The sequence below is a fragment of the Trichomonas vaginalis genome, chromosome VI (assembly GCF_026262505.1).
Source record: "Trichomonas vaginalis G3 chromosome VI, whole genome shotgun sequence".
In the NCBI taxonomy this organism is placed as follows: domain Eukaryota; phylum Parabasalia; order Trichomonadida; family Trichomonadidae; genus Trichomonas; species Trichomonas vaginalis.
Genome location: NC_067208.1, coordinates 14928619 through 14942050, shown reverse-complemented (window position 1 = coordinate 14942050; position 13432 = coordinate 14928619). Strand labels below are relative to the sequence as shown.

The window sequence follows — 13432 nt, the reverse complement described above, 5'->3', positions numbered from 1 at the left end:
CACCAGATGGTCCATTTAAATTTATACTTCCACCAGCAAATTTGACAGTTTATAGAAACGTGTTTGACCCTCAAAATGTTATGTGTCATGCAAGTTTCAGTTCAAGCAACAATAGTTTTCTATGTATTGGTAAGGACTTTTATGACTTTGCTTCTAAATTCTACGAACCATCTAGTAACAGTTTCTCTGACTTTCAAGTTTGGTTCACAACAAATGGTGTGCAACATATTATTCCATTGTACTATGACTTTTATCTCGAATTGTCTTTCATATATAACTACGGAAAAGTGCTGAAAAAGTATTGAATGTGAAGATATTAGAAAATAACATTTTTTCTAACATCGTAGAAAACTCATGAAAACAATTTATTTTTAAAACAATATATTTTTTTTATTTTATTTGAAATGTACGCTGAGTTTGTTGGAGAAGACCGTTGGGAAACTTGTTTGTTAGATGAGAAATATGAAATTCACTGTTGTGAGTCATTTGAAGTCAGAAACAAAAACAAAAAGAGTTTTTAAGCGAATGGGAGCGAAATGACGGATATGCTGATATGAAGATGGGTGGAAAACACTATCTTAAACATGTTGTCATTGCAACTCATTTTATACTGAATCCTAACAATTTACCTTTTGTAGACCATATAAACCATATAAGAAACGACAATAGACTTGAAAACTTACGTTGGGTCACTTATTCTGAAAACAATAAGAACAAAGGTAAATTAAGAGATATTGTATTCGAATTTGTCGACGAACTAGAAGATGAAACAATTGAAATTACAGACTATGGCAAGCATACGTTGGAGTTTTACTACTATAGCGAAGAACAAGACTCTTTCTACTTTTATACCGGCGTAAACTATAGGAAATTACAAGTATATTTTACTAAGGCGGGCTATGCTTATGTAAACACTAGAGATACAGATGGAAAATACGTTCGAATACTTCTTAACAAATTCAAGAAGCTATATGGCATACCATTTTAAAACAATATATTTTTACATATATTAAATGCTTCAGGTTGAAAAACAAAGAACAAAAGTAGCAGATACAAAACCGTTAGACTATATCTTTACAAATGCTGGTAGGACAATATCAGATGAAGAAATTTCATCCCGAACATACAGGTTTGACTATCCAATTCGTTGGCTTCAAAGTCCTTCAGATGCAAAGGCAATAGGATTTAGAAGAGTTTTGTTTTCAAATAGAACTAACGCATTTATGTTCGTAGTATATTTTCATGGGCAGTATAAAGGTTCTGATGGTCTAATAGACAAATTTGACGAAATGAGAATCTTTACAGTTCGTTCAGACGAAAGTCTTGAGAAAACTCTAAATGACTTTCAAACTCAAATGAACAAATATTATTGGGAATTTCAAGAAAAATACGACTCTTTACTAAATGGAACATACTATCTGAAACTAGAATATGACAAGATGAACTCCACCGTTTCATTTCAAAAGATTGAAATTAACCCTCCAAGAGATACAGAGTTTTTATTTTGGGAAGTAGACAAACGTTCTTGGGCACAATTTCTTCGGTTACTAAACCAGAACGAACCATTACCACCAGATGGTCCATTTAAATTTATACTTCCACCAGCAAATTTGACAGTTTATAGAAACGTGTTTGACCCTCAAAATGTTATGTGTCATGCAAGTTTCAGTTCAAGCAACAATAGTTTTCTATGTATTGGTAAGGACTTTTATGACTTTGCTTCTAAATTCTACGAACCATCTAGTAACAGTTTCTCTGACTTTCAAGTTTGGTTCACAACAAATGGTGTGCAACATATTATTCCATTGTACTATGACTTTTATCTCGAATTGTCTTTCATATATAACTACGGAAAAGTGCTGAAAAGTATTGAATGTGAAGATATTAGAAAATAACATTTTTTCTAACATCGTAGAAAACTCATGAAAACAATTTATTTTTAAAACAATATATTTTTTTTATTTTATTTGAAATGTACGCTGAGTTTGTTGGAGAAGACCGTTGGGAAACTTGTTTGTTAGATGAGAAATATGAAATTCACTGTTGTGAGTCATTTGAAGTCAGAAACAAAAAGACAAAAAGAGTTTTAAGCGAATGGGAGCGAAATGACGGATATGCTGATATGAAGATGGGTGGAAAACACTATCTTAAACATGTTGTCATTGCAACTCATTTTATACTGAATCCTAACAATTTACCTTTTGTAGACCATATAAACCATATAAGAAACGACAATAGACTTGAAAACTTACGTTGGGTCACTTATTCTGAAAACAATAAGAACAAAGGTAAATTAAGAGATATTGTATTCGAATTTGTCGACGAACTAGAAGATGAAACAATTGAAATTACAGACTATGGCAAGCATACGTTGGAGTTTTACTACTATAGCGAAGAACAAGACTCTTTCTACTTTTATACCGGCGTAAACTATAGGAAATTACAAGTATATTTTACTAAGGCGGGCTATGCTTATGTAAACACTAGAGATACAGATGGAAAATACGTTCGAATACTTCTTAACAAATTCAAGAAGCTATATGGCATACCATTTTAAAACAATATATTTTTACATATATTAAATGCTTCAGGTTGAAAAACAAAGAACAAAAGTAGCAGATACAAAACCGTTAGACTATATCTTTACAAATGCTGGTAGGACAATATCAGATGAAGAAATTTCATCCCGAACATACAGGTTTGACTATCCAATTCGTTGGCTTCAAAGTCCTTCAGATGCAAAGGCAATAGGATTTAGAAGAGTTTTGTTTTCAAATAGAACTAACGCATTTATGTTCGTAGTATATTTTCATGGGCAGTATAAAGGTTCTGATGGTCTAATAGACAAATTTGACGAAATGAGAATCTTTACAGTTCGTTCAGACGAAAGTCTTGAGAAAACTCTAAATGACTTTCAAACTCAAATGAACAAATATTATTGGGAATTTCAAGAAAAATACGACTCTTTACTAAATGGAACATACTATCTGAAACTAGAATATGACAAGATGAACTCCACCGTTTCATTTCAAAAGATTGAAATTAACCCTCCAAGAGATACAGAGTTTTTATTTTGGGAAGTAGACAAACGTTCTTGGGCACAATTTCTTCGGTTACTAAACCAGAACGAACCATTACCACCAGATGGTCCATTTCAATTTATACTTCCACCAGCAGATTTGACAGTTTATAGAAACGTGTTTGACCCTCAAAATGTTATGTGTCATGCAAGTTTCAGTTCAAGCAACAATAGTTTTCTATGTATTGGTAAGGACTTTTATGACTTTGCTTCTAAATTCTACGAACCATCTAGTAACAGTTTCTCTGACTTTCAAGTTTGGTTCACAACAAATGGTGTGCAACATATTATTCCATTGTACTATGACTTTTATCTCGAATTGTCTTTCATATATAACTACGGAAAAGTGCTGAAAAAGTATTGAATGTGAAGATATTAGAAAATAACATTTTTTCTAACATCGTAGAAAACTCATGAAAACAATTTATTTTTAAAACAATATATTTTTTTTATTTTATTTGAAATGTACGCTGAGTTTGTTGGAGAAGACCGTTGGGAAACTTGTTTGTTAGATGAGAAATATGAAATTCACTGTTGTGAGTCATTTGAAGTCAGAAAACAAAAGACAAAAAGAGTTTTAAGCGAATGGGAGCGAAATGACGGATATGCTGATATGAAGATGGGTGGAAAACACTATCTTAAACATGTTGTCATTGCAACTCATTTTATACTGAATCCTAACAATTTACCTTTTGTAGACCATATAAACCATATAAGAAACGACAATAGACTTGAAAACTTACGTTGGGTCACTTATTCTGAAAACAATAAGAACAAAGGTAAATTAAGAGATATTGTATTCGAATTTGTCGACGAACTAGAAGATGAAACAATTGAAATTACAGACTATGGCAAGCATACGTTGGAGTTTTACTACTATAGCGAAGAACAAGACTCTTTCTACTTTATACCGGCGTAAACTATAGGAAATTACAAGTATATTTTACTAAGGCGGGCTATGCTTATGTAAACACTAGAGATACAGATGGAAAATACGTTCGAATACTTCTTAACAAATTCAAGAAGCTATATGGCATACCATTTTAAAACAATATATTTTTACATATATTAAATGCTTCAGGTTGAAAGAATACGGTGGAGCCAAAAGTGGCTCGACCTCAAAACAAACATTTTATGAGCTTACAAAGGGTGTTATGAATGAATTCAGCAACATACATCCTGACCTCGTTCATTTTGTTGCTAAATTCAGTAAAAATAATGTTTAGGTGAAGAGGTGACATCTCACCCGTTTTCTCACCTCTTTTCTCACCTCATGAATTTTCATGAATTTCATCGTAAATGTTTTGTCAAGACTTCTTCGTAAATGTTTTGTCGAAACTTCTTCATCGTAAATGTTTTGTCGAAACTTCTTCGTTTATGTTTTGTCGAAACTTCATCGTAAATGTTTTGTCGAAACTTCATCGTAAATGTTTTGTCGAAACTTCATCGTAATGAGCGTAAATGACCCAAAAATAATGTTTAGGTGAAGAGGTGACATCTCACCTGTTTTCTCACCTCTTTTCTCACCTCATGAATTTTCACAAAAGACCAAAAATAATGTTAGTTTTATTTTTTTTATTTTATTTATTTTTTTATTTTGTATAAAAGACATGATTTCAACAATCGGCACAACAACAGTTCAAACAACTACAGCACCAAACTCGTTAGTCATGAATCCAACATCTATGTTGGTAGAGATGAAAAACTTCATTCCTTCTTCATATACTTTCGAAACAAAAATCCAGAAGATAAAGCAGGAATTGTTAACAAGTAATTTAGACTGTAGTGCGAAAGATGAAACAAATGAACAGTATCTTTATGAAATGCAGGACATTATTGACCATTTGCCTAAATTGCCTGAAATTCAGCAGCAAAAACTCACTATTCCCGAATTTGACGAAATTGAAGTGAAACCAACTGACTCAGTAGAAATAAAGAAGTTCATACGAAAGGTAAATTATGAATTCCTTGGTTTTCATTGCAACCATAAGGTTATGGACAAAGATTGCGACATGTTATATAAGAACATCTCTGACCTTTACAAATCTGAAGAATTTAAGACCTACGACAACTTTGTTTCATTAGTTGCAAAATGTGTATGGGAAATAAGAGATAAAGATAGTAGGGGTAAGGTATGGAATGAACAGATAAGACCCGCTATGTTTGAGATGAAGAGAGCAATTGACGCCTTGGTTGTTTTAGCAGGTAAGGTTTCAGAATATAACGCAAAAATGAATCCGCAATGTTCTAAATGTAAAGCAGCAATGAGGAAATATAACTACTCCGTCAAAGAGATAGAACGTATGCGAAACGACTATGCAGACTTAAAGAAAGAAGCAGAAAAGCCAGCAGAAAATAAAATGGATATGTTAGCATTTCTGAACAAAAACTATCCAACTGCTGACGATTTCCTATTATCTGACGTCAAGAAGAAGTATAAAGAAACTTTCGGTATCGTTAAAACATTCGATGTACTGACAGAAGAAATAGAAGCTACAAAACTGTTTAGGATTTCAAATATACATCGTACAATTCATGTAAAACGCTTATAAAATAACAGGTGAGAAAAGAGGTGAGAAAACAGGTGACATCTCACCTCTTCACCTAAACATTATTTTTTGCTGAATTCAGCAACAAAATTCTGAGTAAAATAATTTTTAGGGCATGTGTCAAACCGTTGAGTTTTCACAAAATTTAAAAAATAACTTGGGTGAGAAAACAGGTGAGAAAACAGGTGAGATGTCACCTCTTCACCTAAAATATATTTTTGTCTGATTTACGCTCATTACGATGAAGTCTTGACAAAACATTTACGAAGAAGTCTTGACAAAGCATATACGAAGAAGTCTTGACAAAACATTTACGATGAAATCATGAAAATTCAAGAGGTTAGAAAACAGGTGAGAAAACGGGTGAGATGTCACCTTCTACCCTAAAATATATTTTTACTGAATTCAGCAACAAAAATCATGAATTTCCTTAAGATAGAAAAAATAAAGTTATTTTTATTTTTATTTATTTTTTTATTTTGTATGTAAAGACAGATATGTCAAACAATGAGTTTGAAACAGTTAGAAAGATAGACAATGACACCAAATTGGTTAGAATAGGTGATTTAAACGTAAGATACTCAAAGAAATACAACAAATATTCTTTGTCAGACATTTTCTCTCCATCTGGAAAGAGACCGAAGGACTGGGTTAGAATTGCTTCTACTCAGAAAATTTTGACAAGAAATCCTGAGCTTATGATATCAGTAGCATTTCATGGAACAAGAGCATATCTTATAGACAAAAGTCTTATACCAATAGTTTTGTTATGGTTAGACCCAGTTGTTGGATATAACTTCATAACATATGGTTCGTTCGACTCAGAACGTTGCAGTGAAGGCTTACTTTACATCGTTCAGAAACCGAAGGACTTCAATACAAAAAGATATAAGATAGGAAGAACATATAATATAACTCAAAGATATGACAGTACAGTCAATAGAGTCAAGGTTGTGTTTGTTAATGATATGAGAGCTGCAGAAACAGAACTACTTGAAAAGTTTGAGAAAATGTATGGTGCTCCCACGAAAGGTAAGGAAACGTTTGAAGTAGATGAGATAGATAAAGCTATAAAATTATTTGACGAAGTTACTGAAAAATACATGTAAAGCGTTTATTTTTGGTCTTTTGTGAAAGTCAGAAAAAATAAAGTTAGTTTTATTTTTATTTATTTTTTTATTTTGTATGTAAAGACAGATATGTCAACAACAGAGAACACAACAACAGTTATCGTTCATGAAGCTATAAATGAAGAATATGAGTGGGTTCAGTTTAACAAACAGTTACGTCTCATTCGTTCGGTCAAAGACGATATGTACCAAATGCAAAGTATTTTGACAGCATGTTTTGCTCCAGATACTAAGAAACCACAAGACTGGTTTGAATTAAATAGCACTCATGAACTCCTCAGTGAGTTTGAACATGTAGAACTTAAAAAGATGTACCAAGACAGACAAAACTTACCATCACATCTAAAAGGTATATATGTTCATAAGTTCCTAGTTAGTTCAATAGCAATGTGGGCTTCACCTCGTTATGCAATCTACATACTTATGCTACTTGACGAACTTTGTACAAAGCAGAGAGAAGATATGATGAAAGAAGACAAAAGCCTTCAGAAAAGAATACCACGTTCGGTACCAAAAGGAAAGGAAAAGAACTATAAGTATATGATTTATACTGAAGAGATGGAGAAAGAAGAAGACAGAGATATGGTTATGTTGCATTTAGTCAGAAGAAACAACAAAAGCTTTTACGACCTTGCTAAGATTTACAAATCTGACAGAAATTGGTTCTATCGCGAAAACTTACCGATTTCAATGACACCAAATGAAGATGTGAAACAAATAGTTCAAGATACGTTACCTCAAACACACTATGATATTAAAGGTTGTACAATTCTTACCTTCAAAGAAGATTTGCCATTGTTAAAGGAAAAAATAACAGAGTATTTTGACAACTTCAAACAAGTAGGGTAGATGAACCATTTATTTTTCAAGCTTGACTTCAGATGGCTCAAGTAGCTCAATTAGGTAAATTGCCTCGTCAAATCCTTCTGGCATTCCGAGTCCTTCCATCCGACAGGAAGAACTCTTCCTTCCGACAGGAAAAAATTTTCCTTCCGACAGGAAGAACTCTTCCATCCGACAGGAAAAAATTTTCCTTCCGACAGGAAAAAATTTTCCTTCCGACAGGAAAAAATTTTCCAGTTGTCCGTCCGTAAACCATTCAAATTTTCGAAAATTGAGAACTTTTTGGTCGAACTTCAGAAAAAAATTTTCCATCCGACAGGAAAAATTTTTCCATCCGACAGGAAAAAATTTTCCTTCCAACAGGAAGAACTCTTCCATCCAACTGGAAGAACTCTTCCTTCCGACAGGACACAAACGAATGTCCGACGTACCACCAACCGAGTCCATTCCAAAGTCAGAAGAACCGACAGCCCCAGCACCACAACAGACTAAGACTCAAACACTTATATTTTTCAAGCTTGACTTTTTACAATTTGAACTTTGTTTGCGTAGATATGAATTCTGAAAGAAGTATGAGGGTCTTGTATGACTTTATACTTCTCCCATAGTTCATGTCTGTCAAACTTACCTGCCATGGACTCTTTCATAAGTTCCATGAAATCGTCTTCGGACAATCCAGGGAAAAGTATTATGTCAGTCAGTATTCTCTTTACATCCTTACTTAAACTCTTGGCTGTCTGTACACAAATGACAACTGAGATGTTAAAGTGTCTGAGCTTCTTAAGAATTCGACACATGTCTTGTTCTCTATTCTTTAACAAAGGATGAGAAGCAAAGTCATCTAAGATAAGAAGACATCTATGAGGGTAAGTCTTCCAATCGTAAGATTGCAATTTCTTCGAAATGTATTCTATCTCTTTCTGTTTGTTTCTGAAGTGTTTCTTCTCTAATATTCTCTGCATTTCCTCATTTGGGTCTTTAAACTTAGAATTTATATACTCATTTATAGCATTGTACTTCAAAACTCTTCTTTGGTACTTCTTTATCCAATCTAACAACTCAGAGTCTTTTATACATACTAACTTAGACTTTTTTATAATATCTTTGAACGAATTGACGGTTTGGTCAAATTGACCAGAAGTACTACAAATAACAACTAACTCATAGAATGGGTTCTTCTCATCTAGTTCTTGTTGTTGTGCAGCCATTTTAAGATAAGTGAAAGTCTTACCCGACCCAGGTGGTGCGATTAGACCTGTTATACCATTCTGAGCAAATAAGAACTTGTCATGTATAGGCTTTATCTGAGCATTTTCCAACTTCCTCTTGTTCTTATTTAAAACATTCTCAAATTTCTTGTCAATGTCAGCAAACTTTTTTTCTAACATATTTTTAGAAAAATTAAAATTTTTATCTTTTTGAAAATGTCGAGCGATTTCGCTATCTATATTCGAGACAAACTTTTCGACAGCAAAACATCTGTCGACCATAAAATCTTACATAGTGTAAACAAGAAAGGTGAATTTGTTCTAAAGTTCTGTTTCTGGGAATATGACAAGAACCATAAAACATTAAGCAGAGCAGTCTTAAAATTTGTCAATGACAGACTTGTTGACAGAGATGACGCCGATTGGAAAGATGAAGTCCAACAAAAGTTCTTAGAATGCAAAGAAGACACATGCGCTGTTCTTGAAGATGAAATAGAAAACAGAATAGATGAGCTATTAAAGGACAAAGAACTTTTACATAAATATGGTTGCGCCAAATTTGACATAACTCCACCAGAGAAGAAGAAGAAGAGAGAAAAGAAAGAAAAGAAAGTAGAAGAAGAGAAGAAAGAACCTGAACCAGAGAAAAAGAAATTTGACATGTAAAAATAAAATTTTATTTTTAGAACATTTCTGGGTCAATGTCAATGTTCTCTTCCTCTTTAGGAGCAAACACTGGCTTAGACTCTAAAATCTTTTTACCCAACTTACCTTGAACTTCAACTATCTTAGACTCATAATATTCATAGTCGTCTGTCTTCTTTGGTTCATAAGGTATAACAAGTTTGTATGCTTTACCTTCTTCGAGTTTTGAGAACTTTCTGTCAAAATTTTCTTTGACTGTCAACATACCGTCAATGTATAAGTCTTCAAAAGTTGCACCACTTTTTCTAACAACAGCAAACTTAACTGGTGCAATGTTCCAAATTTTGTCAAATGTAGACTTTTCAAAATTGTAGAAGTAAACATTCAAATATGCGAATGGAGCTAACTTATCTTTGACTTCTGTCATGTACTTATTTACTGAGATGAATTTCGTCATCTTTTCTATCGGATAAAAAAATATTTTTTTTAAAATTTACTCAGAAAAATTTTTCTTTGTATATACACCATTCTGAACATCTAAAAGATTTTTGACATTTGCCAAGAATGTACGTTTAGAAGCTGCCATATAACCATATTCTTGACAATATTGTTTATACGAATCGTACAATGACCTTTCATCTAATGACACAAAGTCAGTTTCATCTATGAACAGTTCATATACACTCTTGTTTGCTTCTAACAATGTTTGTCTCTCTTCGGTATGTGGAATTTGTCTTGGATTGAAGTTAGAAATATCTAATGTCATGAAATATGAGAACAAGTGGTTGTAAAAGTCAGATGTCAAAGTTTCTGCTAAGTCGTCAAAATATTCTGTATCTTGCATATGAGAATCTGACGTTCTGACAACTACATATCTTCTGTCAGAACTTTCTAACTTCATCGGAACAGTATTGTTTGAAACCATAATGAAGTTTGCAACATTTTCACAAACTCTTTGGTCTTTATATTTTCTTTCAACAACTCCAACTTTGTCTGTTATAAGACTCTTCAAAGCATCTGAGTTCAAAATTTTTGTTGTATCTATACTTTGAAGTTCATTGCAAACTATAAGTTTCATATTCTCTATTGAGGAGTTAAATTTACCGCAGATGTTTTCTAAGTTTGTCATATTCGGGTTCGAATAGCCCTCTAACAGTTTGCACAAAATATCTGTAAAGAATGTGTTCTTACCTGTTCCTTGTTTTCCAATTATAATGAGAGCAGTTTCATTCTTAGCACTTGGATGTTGTAAGATGTTTGCAAACCAACATAAGATATACTCATAAACCTTTTCGTTTCCATTGCATATAATTTCTTTGACATGGTCTAACCAAGCTTCTATAATATTTTCTTTCCATTCTACTTGTTCATATTTATATCCAGTGAAGATAGAATAGAAGTTTGGAGAAGGTGTATAGAACTTTATACCTCGAACTGAAAAATCTTCTAACTTTGACAATAAGATATCCCAAGCATCTAACATCTTCATGCCAACTTGTACGACTTTTATTTTCTTAAGTTTCTGTCTACATTCTTGTTCTGAAACTATTGTTGCTCTTGGTTTGTTAAAGACAACATCCCATTCTTTCATGACATAACATTCTGGGGCAGAGTCAACATAAATGACTAAACGTTTCAAATTCTCGACTGCTTTGTTATAGTCTCTAAATGGACACATATTTCTGAATGCTTGGAAGTCATAAAAATCTGAAACATCTATTCTGTACATTTTTATAAAAATAAAAAAAATATTTTTTTTATTCTTGACTTTGTTGTTGCATTTGTTGCATTTGTTGTTCTTGAGCTATTTGTTGTTGAAGTTGTTCTTGTAATACAATACTTTCACCAGTTGCATCTTCCAATTCGAAACTTTCTGCCGTCATTGACAAATACATAGGACATAAAAGTTTTACAGGAACAAAGTTTGCGTCAACTAATGTCAACGTTATACTTGCCAAAGTGTTTGAGTTCACTAAGGTTGAAAATTCTGCATTCGAATGAAAATAGGCAAACCAGCAGAGAAAGTATTGTTTATACGCATAAGTATCTTTTGGTCATAATAGTTTCTGTCAACATTCGAATAACACTTTGAACCTAAGTTTGAAACAATATATAAGATTGGTGTGCTTAATGTCAATGGAATAGACATTCCTTGTATGACACCTTTTCCTGTTATAGGAAACTGTTGGTAGTAAAAACCAGATATAAGTTTTGTATTATAGCTCATATCGTTTATACTAAACTCAGTCGGACATCCAAACATAATGAAACCTGCTCTAGTTGCAGCACATGTTACATCCGTCCTTAAAGTATTAAATAAGTCAACAAAACCTGTTGGTGGTATATCTGAGTAAGTATCTTCAAAGGAGTATTTTTTACCATTCACAACAATAAAGTCTTCTGGTGTCAAAAGAGCAAAACAAGCTTTAGTCGTCATTGTGTTTAAGGTTAGTTTACAATATCGTCCTTGAGGACTTTGTAAGTTTGTTGTTATAGAATTATATGACTCAGGGTTTTTAGTCGTAATAGTATAAACCATTATGTCTTCTGCCATTTACTTAGCAAATAAATTTTAATGAAATGTTGTGGTCGTCAAATATTTTTATAACGTCTGGGAAACTATATTTTAAGTTCAACGTTTCACCTCCTTTCATAACGTATATCTTGTCAATGACATTATATGAAACACCACAGCAAGCAATGTCAGGTTCTATTTCTTTGATGTTTATATCGTCTGCCTCTGTCAAAAGTTTCAATAGTTCTTTCAAAACTTCATGAGGTGCGATGACATATGAGTTCACTTTTACAGGGTTGTGTTCGACCAAGTTTAACATTATACTTAAAGCTTGACAAATCTTCTCCTGAGTTTGAAGTTTGTCTTTCAGTTGTTGGTAGTCGTTTCGAATATCTGCAACAGAACTTAAGTCTCTGCTAACTTCAGGGTATGTTGGTTGTTCTTTTACAGGAACTATTGTTATACCATCTTCGTCTTCGTATGGTTTCCCCACTTCAACATCTCTTTCTTTGACATTGACAACAACACTTTGACTGTTTGTTTGAGTTGGTGAATTTAACTTCACATCTGCCACCGCCATTAAACCTTTTGAAACACTTACGCTTCTATTTTTCGGAAATGACATTTTACTGAGAATAAAAAGATGGACGTATTCGGATATCTCTTCGAATTGAAGCAAAACAAAGTTTACACACACAAACAATACAAATACATTGACAGAATAGTTCTTTATACAAACAATGGAAAATGTTATAGAATAGCAGTCTTTGCTGAACCAAAATATTTCCATAAAGCAAAGAAAGTTGGTATAACTGAAATGGTGAAAGTTCTTGACGTTGACAAAAATATAACAACAAAACTTACAGATATTTCTAAAGGTAAGTTTATCTTACAATATTATGTCAAAACTGGCGTACTGTCAATATTTGACGGAGAGAAGTCAGTTCAAGAACAACTTACTGACCTGCTGCCAAAATCTGCTCGATGGAAGCTGTCGTTATGCCAATCTGAGGAGCCCCAGCAGGTTTCATCGAACGAATCTTCAAAAGAGCATCTTCCGTGAAAAGTGCTATTGGTTTTGTAAACTTCTTTGCTCTCAATTCATCTGGACCGTCTCTGTCACCAGTATATTGTATTTGTACAGTACCAACAGTTGAAATACCACCCATAAAGTCTTCTGAGTCAGCAAATGGAATGCCAAGCCAAAAGTTTGAACGGTCTCCATTTGTATATTGAGTTTTTTGACCTCCTGTATGAGTCCATACTTTCACATATGGCATAATAGAACTTTGCATTTCAGGGTTAATGGTTGTTGTGAAGTTGTTGTTAAAGTTCATAGCATCTAATGTCAAGTTGTATGACCTCATATCCTCAACTGTAGAATATTCTTCTCTTGGATAATATTTGCCATCTATGTTTATATGATATTTAATACCGGGGTTGTAGAAACAAGAATAGTCATT

At 33.1% G+C, this 13432-nt stretch overlaps 11 protein-coding genes and 1 pseudogene across 12 annotated transcripts, besides 1 other annotated feature; 8 read left to right on the top strand and 4 right to left on the bottom strand.

Annotated features, from left to right (window-relative positions):
- Positions 1-13432: part of a mobile genetic element that runs on past both edges of the window.
- TVAGG3_0867320 (uncharacterized protein) lies at positions 1014-1616 on the top strand (the record flags this gene model as incomplete). The annotated part of the gene is made up of 1 exon (XM_051249908.1): positions 1014-1616. A coding segment is annotated over one exon (603 nt), but the record flags the coding sequence as incomplete, so codon positions are not given.
- Positions 2129-2557, top strand: TVAGG3_0867310 (His-Me finger endonucleases family; the record flags this gene model as incomplete). The annotated part of the gene is made up of 1 exon (XM_051249907.1): positions 2129-2557. One exon carries the CDS (start codon positions 2129-2131, stop codon positions 2555-2557), a length of 429 nt encoding a protein of 142 aa, XP_051085382.1.
- On the top strand, positions 2583-3220 carry TVAGG3_0867300 (uncharacterized protein; the record flags this gene model as incomplete). The annotated part of the gene is made up of 1 exon (XM_051249906.1): positions 2583-3220. A coding segment is annotated over one exon (638 nt), but the record flags the coding sequence as incomplete, so codon positions are not given.
- On the top strand, positions 4693-5380 carry TVAGG3_0867290 (organellar and viral DNA polymerase type B; the record flags this gene model as incomplete). The annotated part of the gene is made up of 1 exon (XM_051249905.1): positions 4693-5380. A coding segment is annotated over one exon (688 nt), but the record flags the coding sequence as incomplete, so codon positions are not given.
- On the top strand, positions 6126-6676 carry TVAGG3_0867280 (organellar and viral DNA polymerase type B; the record flags this gene model as incomplete). The annotated part of the gene is made up of 1 exon (XM_051249904.1): positions 6126-6676. A coding segment is annotated over one exon (551 nt), but the record flags the coding sequence as incomplete, so codon positions are not given.
- Positions 6942-7607, top strand: TVAGG3_0867270 (KilA, N-terminal/APSES-type HTH, DNA-binding family; the record flags this gene model as incomplete). The annotated part of the gene is made up of 1 exon (XM_001290043.1): positions 6942-7607. The coding sequence occupies one exon, from the start codon at positions 6942-6944 to the stop codon at positions 7605-7607; it is 666 nt and encodes a 221-aa protein (XP_001290044.1).
- On the top strand, positions 7640-7852 carry TVAGG3_0867260 (uncharacterized protein; the record flags this gene model as incomplete). Its single annotated transcript, XM_001290042.1, has 1 exon — positions 7640-7852. The coding sequence occupies one exon, from the start codon at positions 7640-7642 to the stop codon at positions 7850-7852; it is 213 nt and encodes a 70-aa protein (XP_001290043.1).
- On the top strand, positions 9026-9475 carry TVAGG3_0867250 (uncharacterized protein; the record flags this gene model as incomplete). Its single annotated transcript, XM_051249903.1, has 1 exon — positions 9026-9475. The coding sequence occupies one exon, from the start codon at positions 9026-9028 to the stop codon at positions 9473-9475; it is 450 nt and encodes a 149-aa protein (XP_051085378.1).
- Positions 9492-9911, bottom strand: TVAGG3_0867240 (protein of unknown function, DUF4108 family; the record flags this gene model as incomplete). The annotated part of the gene is made up of 1 exon (XM_051249902.1): positions 9492-9911. The coding sequence occupies one exon, from the start codon at positions 9909-9911 to the stop codon at positions 9492-9494; it is 420 nt and encodes a 139-aa protein (XP_051085377.1).
- On the bottom strand, positions 10745-11183 carry TVAGG3_0867230 (uncharacterized protein; the record flags this gene model as incomplete). Its single annotated transcript, XM_051249901.1, has 1 exon — positions 10745-11183. A coding segment is annotated over one exon (439 nt), but the record flags the coding sequence as incomplete, so codon positions are not given.
- TVAGG3_0867220 lies at positions 11212-12008 on the bottom strand (annotated as a pseudogene). The gene has a single exon. A coding segment is annotated over exon 1 (797 nt).
- Positions 12013-12549, bottom strand: TVAGG3_0867210 (protein of unknown function, DUF4106 family; the record flags this gene model as incomplete). The annotated part of the gene is made up of 1 exon (XM_051249900.1): positions 12013-12549. One exon carries the CDS (start codon positions 12547-12549, stop codon positions 12013-12015), a length of 537 nt encoding a protein of 178 aa, XP_051085375.1.